This window comes from Diachasma alloeum, unplaced genomic scaffold, assembly GCF_001412515.2.
Source record: "Diachasma alloeum isolate Michigan unplaced genomic scaffold, Dall2.0 Dall_scaffold_00288, whole genome shotgun sequence".
NCBI lineage: Eukaryota > Metazoa > Arthropoda > Insecta > Hymenoptera > Braconidae > Diachasma > Diachasma alloeum.
The window spans coordinates 702,856-716,980 of record NW_021680427.1 but is presented as its reverse complement, the minus strand read 5'-3'; the positions used below and the strand labels follow the sequence as shown (position 1 = coordinate 716,980).

At 36.2% G+C, this 14,125-nt stretch overlaps 1 protein-coding gene across 1 annotated transcript in view; it reads left to right on the top strand.

The window, feature by feature from the left end:
- LOC107038761 (serine/arginine repetitive matrix protein 1) overlaps positions 1-12,050 on the top strand; it is a 28,221-nt gene extending 16,171 nt beyond the window's left edge. The window contains exons 3-7 of the mRNA XM_015258015.1: positions 2,501-2,761; positions 3,065-3,287; positions 8,620-8,746; positions 11,178-11,372; positions 11,505-12,050. Coding sequence (XP_015113501.1) covers positions 2,501-2,761; positions 3,065-3,287; positions 8,620-8,746; positions 11,178-11,372; positions 11,505-11,632 — 934 coding nt within the window. The 3' untranslated portion in view covers positions 11,633-12,050. The remainder of the gene's footprint in view (positions 1-2,500; positions 2,762-3,064; positions 3,288-8,619; positions 8,747-11,177; positions 11,373-11,504) is intronic.
- The last annotated feature ends 2,075 nt before the right edge of the window (positions 12,051-14,125 follow it).

Here is a 14,125-nt window from a genome sequence, read left to right as displayed (position 1 = left end):
TCAAATGGGTACGGCGGGTTGAAATATCTCTCTTATTCACCCCGGTACCCCATTGTTTTTTGTCGCCATCACATTGAACACATCATTCCCCATATCTTCAAATTTTTTCAAATTTTTCTTGAGTTCCTAGGGGGTTGAAACGTTCAATTTAATCAAAACTCCATAAGAGGCCGTGTATAAGACTGATTTTGTTTATTTAATTTCTCGATATCCATAAGTTCTAAAATTTTAAAATTGTCACCGATGTTCACCATCTGTCTAATACTATTAATTAAAAAAATTATAACTTTGTTGGTGAATGTCAATTTTTAAGGTCATCGCCAAATTCACTTGGCACCCTTAAGATTTCAGATGGCAAAAAACGTCTGAATCTTTAAAAGTGTCGGAAAACTGATGTCTGAAAATGTCAAACACCGCTTGTGTCTGAAACTGATGTCTGTATCTTACTTTCAGACATCTTGGTGCCTGAAATTGAAATACCTCCATTGATTCAGACACATTTTAATGTCTCAAAAGTGTCTACAAAATCGTCCCAAAAGTGTTTGAAAAGTGTCTACAAAAGTGTCTGAAATTCAGACATTAATTTTCGCAGTATTATTGTTAACGAATGGATTTGCTTGAAGACAAGAGTCTATTTGGTCCCACCAAATGTTTATTCGTTAATAGTTAACAAATTCACGTTTGAGGAGCCTTGTTTGACTCGATTTTCACTTTTCAAGTGAACCATTCGTTAACTATTAACGAATGTTCATTTGGTCATATTCAATTCTAACATTCGTTAATATTTCACAAATCTCGTTTGGAATAAATGAATCAGTCTATCAGTGTATGAAAAAATCTTATATAAATTTTCCGTACGGATATTTTTTACATAAATTATTTCTATACGATTTCTATAGGTTTGATCCTATACGATCCACTACCACATGTATAGAATCATTTCGTTTGGAATTGCGACATTTCTCCACCTTTTTCTCTTGAGCGTTTAGACACCTTTCGTATGAAAACAAAAATTTATGCAAAAATTTATGTATAGAAATAATTCGTATAGAAATATCCGAATACCATATACGGAAATCCTATAGAATGTCTATACGCAATCCGTATAGAAAATTTCTATACGATTTTTTCATTCGTCGACTTAGCTCCCAGTTGAGTTTTTGTTGACCAACTCGAAATTTCAGAAAGATAGCAAAATTTTTGTACAATGCTTTTCGATAGTCTTCCCTTTTCATTACAAAAAAGATTTTTAGGAAAATTGTGCCAACTCCTTCAGAATTTGAGATATTCATCGAGAACTGGCGCTAGAATGGAATTGCCTTAAACCGTCCGACCGCGTCCCTACTGAATTAAATTTCTTCACTCGACAATCCACATCAATTCGATCGATCATTGTCATCTGTTCTCCATCCACCTGTCGTCAACAACACCAAAAACCCAATCCCCAACCCTCAATTCAATCCCAAAACTCCCACTCGAATTAAAAAGTAAAAATTCTCCTGCCCCCAAAGTAATCTCTCTCCGCCAAAAGCACGAGACTTTCCCATCGCATTGCGATATTACTCCAGAATAAATGAAACAATGAGGAAGAAATGAAACAATCCCAAGATCGATGAGTGTAGCAGCGAATGCCTGGCATAACGCTGGTTTATTCAAGCCATAATTTTCATTTCTCCAGGTAGTGAAAAAAAAAACGAGAAGTAAGCCAGGTGGAAGGAGCTGAATTTTCTTTGACCTGAGGCTTATCGCTGCTCGACTCGCATAACGCGTTTATAAGCACGGGTCAAAATGAACGTCATGACGTCGCGTGCGGCCAAGGTCGTTTGTGAAAAAGGAGCCAAGCCCACATTTTTAAGTTTGACCCTCTTTCCTTTTTCTCCACAACTCGTCACCATTTCTTCTCGACAATCCCTCAAAATTCAGACATCCGCACACCGCATCCCCGATCCTATTGTTTAATATTGCGAGGGCGGGGCATTTCCAGTGGCTCTGAAAATGAATAAATGATAGGTACCGAAGAAAATGTGCGAGACGCTAGTGTTGATGAGGGACTCTGGTCGGAGTAAACGAGGCAAAAGTCAGGGTGGATATCGATTAGATGGAAAATCCCTTCGCGTGACCAAGTGGTGAGCTGACTCCCCCAGGTCCTTCTTACACTTTACCCTCTCCCTCTTGTAGCATTATAGCCGACTTTAGTGGCTATCATAACGACTGACCAAGCTCGGACCTCGGGTATTGCTCAGTTGGCGACCGCAATTCCTATTTGGAGGGTTTGGAGGTACCACTCGGTGCTAATGCGTCTCAACGCAAATGGACGATTTCCTCTGTCCGGGAAGTGCTCCCCTGGGGCTGATAATCATGGAAAGCGTAAGGGTATTCGATTATTGGAGAAATCGGGGGTGAGGAGGTATCTGGGGGCGGAGGAGGGATTGTCACCGAAGGGTCTTCTGCCGCCGTTGGGAGTCGTTGATGGTCAACATCTGGTGTTTACTGTTGATAGTATTGTGGAGGCGAGTGGACCAGTGATGACGGGGCAGCAGGAGAAGCTCACGAGGGTGGGACGGTTCAGGAAGTGGAAGAGTTCGGTGATTGAGCGGTGGCGGCAACGCTGGAGGTCCGCCAGGATGGGGTGTCTTGGGGGGCGCAAGGGGAAGATTAAACAGCAGATGCAGGGGAGCAATTTGGGACGGACCAGTGGACGCAGCAATCCAGGGGGTAATGAGCTCAGCAGGTGTGCTAGGTTTAGGGCCACTTTCTGCAGGTAATTAATACTCTGATTCATCTTGGCTTCCGGATATTAGACGATTTCGTTGATTTTTTTTTGGCACCATTAGTTGGCATGCTGTAGGACAATCAATCGTCAATCGTTATCGGAATTTTGTTTTTGGTTGATTGCTCGGTTATGACGGACACGAGGGACTCTAGGGGAGAATGAAGAGGGGATTTTGCTATAGATGGGATAGACACCCACCGAAAAATGTCTCGTGACATTTACTGGTGACGGTTTAGCACTGGTTTGCGCAGCATTTTGGGGGTTTAATTGGAATTGTTGCATTGTCTCTAGGGGCTTCAGGTGGGGCTCGAAGGTAGGGCCGTCAGAAGCCAACACCTGCTGTCGGCCTGAGGGTACTTGTGGATTTTTGTGCTACTGCAATTGGTGCAGACTGCCGAGGTGCGAGTGCTGTCGACGGTGCAACTGCTGCAGGCGATCCAGTGATGATGAACGATCGAAAAATATACGTGCCAAACACAGTCTGACCAGTGTTGCACCTCCACCACTTTCAGAGGTAATTTAATCCATAAAATTGAGGGGCGGAGGGGAGATTGGTGGGGGGTGATAAGGGCGAAAATATACTTGGGTGCTAGTTTGGTGGAATATCTTGGAGCTAGGGAGGTTTAGGAAAATTCTTCGTCAGAGGTTTTCTTGGGGGAGTTTTTAGGGAGAGCGAGGGGCTAATAACTCCAAGGTCGAGTGACACCATGACTGCAGACTGCAGTCGATTTCACCTGACGACATCAGTGATTTCAGTGACTGCATTGAATTCACGATTTCATTGATTTCAAGCATGATTTCCAGTTATTTCATAACTCATCATGATTTCATTGACTCTGTTCGACTGAAATTAATGATTTTTACGTAATTGAAATCACTGAAAACTCAATGACCGGAAATTGAAAGGATAATCGAGATCAAATAATTATTTATCAAAACGTGTTAGAAATTACAATGAACTTAACACACTTCTTCCTTTTTTTTGGTTAAATGATAGAAATATAAACGTTTATTAATTAAAGATAAAGATACAAAACATTTCAATCGGATTCGACTTTCTCTTCTCAACTCGCTCAAACGTTGGAGGTGAAATTGGTTTTCGATATTGTTTAATATCAACATAGCCCTGAGACGTCATTGGCTGCGACAGTAACGTATCTGAATTTGGTTTTAAAATGTACCAACAACACAAAACATCTATATCTCTTTTGTTACCATCAACACGCACGTATGAACCAGAAAATTCTTGAACCAAAAATTTTAGAACGAGTGTAGAGCGTGGTGTATTTTCGGTCGAGGGATTCCCTCGTGATTTCATGGATTCATTGGCTGCAAATGATTTCATTGTGACTTCAAGAAATGACTCCCTGAATGGGAATAACGAGATTTCTATGATTTCACTGATGTCAGCGATTTCAGTGATTTCATGGGTGACTCCAAATTGATTTCACCAGCAAGTGACACCATGATTTCAGGAGTTACTAGCTCCTCGAGGGGGAGTCTGGGGAAATTTGAAGGGCTTCGGTTAATGAGAATACCTGCACTGGTAGAAAATAAGTTTTTTAATAAGTTTCTTTGTAATTTATACAATTTTTTGCAATTTAGTTGAAATATTATTGCAATAGAACTGTTTGATTTTGTTTTGGTTATACACGGAGAGAAATTTTTTAGAAAAATTCTAGTGCTAGCACGGGAAAAGAGGCGCAAAGTGACGGCCAGGAAAAAATTCCAGTGCCGGCACTAGAAATTTTATTGGGGAAAACGTGAATTTTTCCCCGTATCTCTGTGAAAATGTCATAGAAATCCCCAGAAATTTTACCAGAAACACCAAGAAATTTTACCTTAACAACACTAGAATTTTTTACAGCCGGTGGATTGTGATTTTTTCCAGTATTCGGACTAGAATTTATCTAGAATTTCTCTCCGTGTAAAGAATAAATTATTGTCCTGATGAAGGACACCTTGTATGTCCAAAACGTTGGCAGAAATGGAAATCTTTTGGGATCTTCTGTTTTTTATAAATTGGAGTGATTAATAAAATCGTTTTAATGACCGTTAAAGGCTTTCTCAGGCTTTGAAATGATCTCAGGTTGGAGTTTTCTGGAAAGATTAAGAACGGTTGAATGAATTTACGTGCACTGGTAGAAGTTTCTTGAAATTTCAGCCACAGCGTCAGCTGAATTTTCGATGCTGTGAGGTTGAATTCAGTAGCGAAATGGTAAACTGGTTTAAGTCGATTTTGACTATTGACCAGTATTTAGTGAATATCACGGAATCGAAGGGAGATAGCTAAATTTTTGTTAACACCTTTTTTGTAGCACTCAATTTGCTCTAGAAAAAAGGTTATAACGAAAATTTCATTATCTTCTTTAATTCGGAGATATTCTTCAAAAACTCAACTAAGAGATAAGTCGACTTAAACCGTTTTACCACTTTGCTACCGAATTCAATTTCAAATAAAAGCGTTCACTGAGTTTCTCATTCGTCTTGAAAACTCAAGAAAATTGGGTTTTTCATGGTAAATAATGATTGAGTTTTCAATGAAAGCTTGAATTTCCATCAGGACTATGTGATGTTCAATTTTAAGGCCCGGGTGGATTATCTTTCGCTCGTAATCTTGGTTGTTTTTTTTATTTTGAAAATTTGAAATGATCTCCAATTGCTATTCAGTTTTAGTCATCAAACGCGACCCTGAGATTGGTTACTTCCGCGGGGATTCCCCGCCGTGTTGTTTAGGCTTTAGCGTTGCCGAATTCACTCTATACTGCCCGAGCGTATTTAGCGAGTTTTCGGCAACGTCGCACCATGGGTAATTTATTGAACATGGGAAAACAACTCATCTGTCCGAAATGATTTATTTTCTTTAGGAATTTTGGGCAATATGTTGTTCTAAATACTACTATAATTTTTTAGACGCTTCAATTGACAAAGTCAAATTTTTTTTAATTTTTCTGGTTAGTCGACTGTACTTAAAAAAATCCGACGCGCGGCGGAGGTTCCCTCATACGGGGACCAATCTAGGGTTAATTTCTATTAAAAACGCTCTCTGAAAATGTTCAGTTTTTTTTTACGTGGATACGTCTATGAAACAGTCCTTGTGTGGAGCGCCATCTATCGGAATTCTAGTAAATTCTAGATATTTCGAGGTAATTCGAGAAGTTTCTTGAAATTTTGAGAAAATTCAAGGAGTTTCTAGGAATTTACAAAATAAATTATCAAAGATACAGCCGCCTGCAATTTTCTCTACTTTTTTAAATTGTACAGTCATATTTTTTAGGGACTCCTGTGTGATCTAAAATTCAATGGAACTTGGCATATATTTTAAAGACATTATGAAGATGGAAAAACAATCGAGATAACGTGCGAAAGATAATCCACTCGGGCCTTCATTAAAAATTTACAGTTCCATATTATTAAATATTTAATTAATCATCAATTGGAAATTTATATTATCAATTATTTTACCATTTATAAATTTAGATTATTATATTTAAACCTTAATCAATGCAAGTCGGAAATTATTTTAATATTGAAGAATCGGAGGATTGATGACCATCCCTATTTTCTTCTAAACTAATATCGAGAATCATCCCCGTTCCCCTCCTACGTACTTCAAAATCCTATTCAACAATATCCTGTGTCCACCGAGAAAATAAATTATTTTTGCCAAATATTCATTTACTTGAGGGAAGGATTTATTTTTTAAAAATCGGATTTCTCAGTCGAGTCATTCCCAGGCGAGTCTGATTAGATTTCAATTATGATTATATTGTTCTAGAGGATGACTATGTTTCACATGACTTTGGATGAACTCCTCTAATAATTATTCATTTTTCCTAAATTTATTATTTTCCAGAGGGAAGGATTTCGATCAATTTCTTCATGTTGATTATTTTTCCAACCCAAATATCGGGCAATATAATTGGTCCATTCGACATCACGTGGTACAAGCTACAGGGTTTTCAACTGATAATTTTTTGATAATTTTCTCTGGTAGTTGCTATATAAAAAACAAAACATCATGCAGTCGAATTAACCCCTCGTCAAACTGACAGATTGAATTCAATTGTGATAATCCGAGGATTTTTATTCGAAATGAGTAGATTCGGAGTTCATTCCCTGAAAACCATTGATGAAAAAGTAAAAGGGAATATTCCCGTCAATACGGAGAAAACGAAGAAGACAATTTGGAATCAATTTACCAGTTTTTGTGATGAGAGAAACTACACATTGAGTGCTGACACACACATTAAATGCTGTTGTGTTAATTATACAATTTTCGTTTCTCAATTGTGAGTTTCGTCTCATGGTCCAATTATATTGCCCGACATTTGGATTGGAAAAATAATCCCCCGAATACCACACGAGTTTCAAAATTAATCGGGCATTTTCCTCAAGGTTCTCTGCATACAAATGAAGTCAAGTTTTTCAGGAAAAATCACTCGTGCTTCGCAACAAAATACCTGAATAATAATACCCGATAATATCCGAAAATACCCGATAATTTTGAAGTTCTTGTGGTATTACAAGTGATAATTATTGAAGGAGTTCACTCAAAATCATACCTAACATGATCATCTTCTAGAGCAATGTAATTGGCATAATTGAAACCTAATGAGGATTGCCTGAGAATGACTCGAATGGAGAAATATAGCATTGAAAGAATATTTATTATTTTTTATTTATTTATTCATCTTTTTCGTGTTACAAATGTTTTTCTTTGTTTTACACCTATGTAGTCCTCTTCCTCTCCTTAATAATTGGTTTGCTTCAGTTATATAAAAGTTATTCTATGTTAATTTTCTTTTGCCCTTTATTTTAACTCGGCTTGAAGGGGAGACTACTGTGAGTTTTAAAAGTCGTGGATTATTGGAGCTAGCTCACTTTTCATACGTTGAGGATCGATTATATAGATCTGAAAACGAATAATTAGTGCAAAAAAAAAATTTTTATTGCTCGTTTGCCCGAAAACGCTTAAAATACCAAAAACAATCCAGGGCCTCCAATTTTTGAGCTACGAAGGATTTTTTTTTTTCAAAATTTGCGGAAAAATATGTGGAATAACAATTACGAGCTATTTTTTCTTAATTCGACTCTTACATGGCTAAATTTTTTTTTTGTATTTTTTTACACAAATAGTGGATTTTTTATATGAAAAAAACCGAAATCAGCTGTATAGGAATCGCATTCCAAAAAACTGACTCGTAATTGTTGTTCCACACCTTTTTCCGAAAATTTTGAGAAAAAAATATCTTTTGTAGCTCAAAAATTAGAGGCCCTGGACTGTTTTTAGCATTTTAAGCGTTTTCGGGCAAACGAACAATAAAAACATTTTTTTTTGCACTAATTATTCGTTTTCAGATCTATATAATCAATGTTCAACGTATGAAAAGTCTCACTCCAATAACCCATGACTTAAAACTCATAGTGGTCTCCCCTTAAATTAGTAAATATCTAGTATCACTGTTAGTCCTCACGCATTGAAAAAATTAATACTTCTCTCAAGTAAATGGATATTTGGAAAAAATAATTTGTTTCCTCAGTGTCGCCACAAGACGTGGAACGCTATATAAACTCGGGCTTTCAATGAAAAATGAAAAAAAAAACAAATTGAATTAAAGTAAAATTAATTTATTAAATTGGAATTTAATCTACGGAAGAATCCATCAAATTCAGAAGTAAAATTGTGAAACGAAATGTCGGAATTTTGAAAAGGACCTTTCACTCCCCTCAGCCTTAAGGGTCGTCACGACAATTCTCCCTTCGCCCTTAAGTATGAAGATATTCATCAAAAACACCGCTGAATTGATTTTTCCATCAATCTAAGACTCGCGTTATGAATTCAGGCGCAGAAGTCTAAGCTTCCGGATGTCCTTGTGGAGCACAACTCAGTGATGCGAGGGGCAATTCCGTGTCTTCCGGTGCCACTAGCATGGTTCTGCCTCGTTTGGAACGTTCTCCTACCAGGAACTGGTTAGTAAAAATACAGGAAACAGTGCATTTTCGAAGCTTCGTTGGAAGAAATGAATGGGAAATAAATAATTTACATTATAACTGTAGTCGTTGAGATTGAGATTTATATAATAAGAGTCTAGGCTTTTGAGTGGTGTTGAAAGTCTTTATTCATTTTTAAAAAATAGAATTTTTTCATGTTCAATTGAATTTAACACTGATTTGATTCCATTCCTTTCTTCATTTTCATGATAAAAAAATTGATTGCAACAGCTTTGGGACAAGGAAATGAACAAATTTTGTTATGAACGGGTTTTTATGAAATTTATTTCCGAATTTATTATCAACCTGCTAGAAGACTTCAAAAATCAAAATGGATAATACAGTAGAGGCTTCGTATAAGATACCTCGCGCTCGGGGCCTACCCCCACTCTCGCCTTCGGCTCGGCCTGTAAACTACACATTCGTTGAAAACGAAATTCGTGCCCTTGTACTCTGATGTACTATTTACAATAACTTGAGTTCTACTCATCCGATTTCGAGTTATTAGGTATCAAAATTTTCCATTTTTCACCACGTATAAGAATGTTTCTTGTCCAAATTTTTTCCAATCTCTAGATGCTCGAAATAACGAATTTTTGAAAAAAAAAAGTTGAAAAACTTGAATTTGGCTAATTACGTCACGATTGATTATTTTATTTTTTTTCAGTAATTCCTATAATCAAAACAAAAATTTTGAGCCGTCATACATGTTGGGTTTCGTCTTAAATCCATTTTATTCCCAATTTTTTATTCTCAAAATTCCGCGAATTCTTGACTTGGATCATAAGAATCTTGAAGAATTGACTTGGATCATAAACATTATGGAGTAAATTTGAATATATACCTATATATTACATATTTTTTCGATACATAATTAAAGTCGTTCTAAGGTGTTTTCACTAAATTTTCGCAATTTTAAATAGAAAAAATTAAAAAAAAAATAGATCCTGGATGGAACCCAACATGTATGGCGGCTCAAAATTTTCTTTTTCATTATAAGAATCGGTGAAAAAAAAATTAAAATAACCGTGACGTAATTCGCAAAATTCAAGTTTTTCAACTTTTTTTTCGAAAATTCGTTATTTTGAGCATCTAAAGACTGGAAAAAATTTAAAAAAAAACATTCTTATAGGTGCTGAGAAATGGAAAATTTTGATTTCTAATAACTCGAAATCGGATGAGTAGAACTCGAGTTATTGTAAAGAAACGAAACAATTTGAAAAAAATCATATTTCCGAACTGGGCTGTCAAAAAAATCAGAAAAAATTTGAGAGGGTGAGGGTTAGCCGTTCACTCATTTGGCATGGAATACTTCATGTAAATTGATTAGTTATCGATATTCATTCAGTAAAAATGAAAATTTCATTGAATTCGGGTGCCACGAGCGAAGTATCTTATTTGAAACCCACTGATCTCTATTTTTCTCCTGTCTATGAGCGCACGTATTACAAAATAGTATATTTTGATTCCAGTGCGTAATAGTATATTTTCCACCAAGGGAAGGAAAATAAAGGAGTCGTGCCTTACCCACGCGCAGAATTACACATGGGTAAGGGTCCTTTATTTCCTCCCGTGGTGAGAACGTTATTTTTCGTCACGGCGTAGGCGGAAAGGCAGATTGTCCTTTTCGCCCGCCGTGGCGAAAAAGTGTTTTTTGACCCTTCGGAGGTGTGTCATATGACGGTTAGATGACGAGGCGTTCATGACGGCTGTCACAATTCCCCCTCCTCTTTCTGTGACCGTCACAACTTGTCAAGAAAAAATGACTATATATAGATGAAACTTTATTTTTTTCTCGGTCAATTTTCAGTTGAATTCCTTTTGTATTGGCCTAATCCGCATTTTGAAATGGAAATCACGTTTTTTTCCATCTATATAGATGAAACTATTTTGTTTTATTCACGACCGTCACAAATTGGAAATTAGTTATGACCGTCATTATGCAACTATATAGATAGTTTGACAACAATTTGGTTACAAATGATTTGTGACAATCATTTGTAGTTGGAAAATTTGTGCGTCACATGACCGTCATTCTTTGGTTATATGACGCGATCTAAAAAATGACGGTCATTTTGCATCTCTAGTGCCACCCTCCCAAAGGTCAAACATTTTTTCCACGAGTGTGGAAAGTGGGATTTTGCGCACGCGTAGCGTGCGTAAAATTTCACTTTACGCACAAGTGATGAAATAGCATGTTTCGTCAATAGACCGCAAAAAAACTTTTCTGGCGAATATGAGTTTGCAGCCCGAGCCGAAGGAGAGAGTTGCAATCATATGAGCTAGAACAGTTTTTTTAGGCCGTATGTCGAATGATTTGTTTTGTCATTGCGGTCGGAATGACGAAAAAAATGTTTTGAGTTCTCTCGTTTTTGGATAAACAACCTAAACCGTGAAATGGTCTTCACAGGTACTGTTTGGAGCGGTCTGTTTAATTTATGCGTCGGACAGCCTCGTTTCGCCCAGACTGCCAGTGGAAAGAGTCGATTCGGCGCTCTGATTGTCAACATCATTGTGGGAGCGAGCCAGGCTTTCACCGTATTATTTTGCCTCGTCGGCTGGGGGTGGAGCATCTGGTGGGCCGTTACGATGATTCGCTTAGCGAGTAAGTCATTAAAATGCTAGCCATTAAAATAAATCCCTGAAAAGTGGAAAAGCGGCTCTGGAAAATGTAAACGTGAAGTTTACATGGGGGAATTTTATACGAATTTCACGTTCTGTGTTTGTTTTAATGAAGGAAAGTGGAAGCGATTCAAAGCCGCTGAGGCAACGAATGGTGATCCGGAGGCTCGTGGTCCAGAGGGTGTCTTACCTGCGCCTGGTGTACCCACTCAAGCACTCAGAGGCGTGGAACGGGCTCGCTGAAGCCTTCAAGGAACAAAACAACAGAACAGAACAGAACAAAACATTTCACACTTCTTCCGTCAAGCTATTTCTATGCTTTTTTACGTGAATATAATATTTCTGTCGTGAAGTGGTAAAAGGAGATTCATTCGCAAAACCGTTTGTTCAGACCAAACAAATTTTTTCTGAATTCAAAAAATCGTTATTTGACTCGAAACAACTGCTGTACAGGATCAGTTGACGACAGATTATTTGGAAAATATCGTGGAAATGAAAATATTCATGAGAATTCATCACGAGATCTTTTTTTAGTATCTGGTACTTTCTGTAAAAAATCGTTTGCTCATGGATTTTTTTTCAAATTTCTTCGCTTTTGAGAGAGTCATTAAATACTAAGAGTAATGAAGGGGTGAAATGAGATGAGTCAATTCCGCTTCGAGACTAGTGCACATAGAAAAATGGTTTATTTGAATTACATAAATTTTATTTGAATTAAATAATTTGTAATTTTTTTTTATTGAATTAAATAGATTTTATTTGAATTAAATTATTTATTTATTTAATAAGTTATTTAATTCAAATAAAATTTATTCAATTCTAATAGAGGATTTACTTGATTCAAATAAAGTTTATTTAATTCAACTAAACCATTTTTCTAGGTTTATCGGTGATGAGGTCTCTAAGATAAATTGGATGAATTCGATGTTCCTTCGGTCGATGATTCCCAATTTGTTTGTTACCCGGCTGAAAAATTAAAATTGTTATTAACACTAGGCGTGGTATTCTGTCTTTGCGAAAAAAAATATATATATTTTTTCAATCAGTTGATTTATCGAAATTTTGCGTAAGATAAAAATTATCCTGGACTAGAGCGACATTTTCCGGCTTAATTTTTTTTTTCGTATGTACCATAGGTTGTGAGATAACGCAACCTATTAATTGTTCAATTGTTTTAAACAATTAAATTGTTAATAATAATTGAGAGGCCTCGAGAGCATGGAAAGCAGTTATTGAAATAGTCTTTTCGATATCTAGAAGTTGACGACAGCAGTTGTGCTACTTGGCTTATCCTACTCCATACAAGCCCACTCCGGAAAAATGTTGAGAGCGAAGATGATTACGAAAATTCATTGAGAACTTTTCTGTAGTCCTTCAAACTCCCTATAAAAAAGATCTTATAAACTTTCATTTTTCACTTTCTCATTTTCAAGATATTTTCAAAATAATGTCAGAGATGAAGTAGTAAAACGTAAAAGAACAAGTCAACTCTTCACATTTCGTTGAAGATTGACTTGTCTCCATAAAACGTGATGGAAAATGTCAAGTGGCACTTTTTGTTGGAAATTTTATCATCTCCAACAAAATTACTTTAACATGTCCCTCTTCATTGGGGGTCCTGCAGAATTTTTTATTGCTGAATAGAATAATTCAATGAAAAATATCAGACACGCACTTCCAAATTTTGATGAATAATGAAAAAATAATAAGTAACTTCTTGATTTTGAAAAATGAAAAAAATGCGTTTCTAACGTTTTCCATCGAACTTTCGTAGAGGGGGGTAGGCAAAATGGATATTTTTAACATTTTTCCAATACTAGCGAACGATTGGTTTATGCTATATTATTTCAGTCTATTTTTTCGGCTGTTCCGTCTTCAGGATTCGATTAATTTACTTCGATTCATTCTTATTCTTGGTATGTATATTTTTGGCAACTGTAAAACTGCATTTGTTACGGCCCTACCGACGAATAAACCCCTACAAATGTCTTTTCAAATAATGAAAGAATACCCATCAATTTGATTTCTAGTCTTGTCTTTTGATAGAATGATGAATGTAATGAATGTCATTGAATAGCAAAAATCACGAATTGGAGACTGAAGATTTTTAAAAAGGGATAATCGGTTAGAAAATGGAAAAATCTGTTTTTCTTCATTTCATTAGCGAAGTGGTAAAACGGTTCAAGCAGTGATCGGCATCAATCATTATTCCAGAAATATTAAGAAAATTATTTCCCCAAAATAACCGAATTCATTAGTTTATCATTGGAACTTAGAAAATAATAAATAATTGAGATTTTAAATTTTTTCAATAACTATTAGGTAAATAATTGGAAATTTTCAAAAAATATTAGAGATTATCAAATAATCATCATTCTTCCGAATTCGATTATTGATTGGTACAATAATTCGGAATTTAAATATTTGATTGTTGATTAATTTAATAATTGAAAATTGTTGAGTTCTATTACTTGATTATTTATGAAATTAATGGTAATGATAATTTATGATTATGCCTATCTCTGGGTTTAAGTCGACTTATCTCTTAGTTGACTTTTTGAAGAATATCCCCGAATCTAAAGGAGATAATGGAATCTTCGTAATAACCTTGTTTGAAGCGCAACTAAAATTCCAGAACATTCTGGTCGACTAGCTCGGCCTACTTCGAAAATCCCCGGGACCCTTCGGATCATCAGTCATAAGTGACCGGAACACGCACGAATCAGTTTAGGCTTA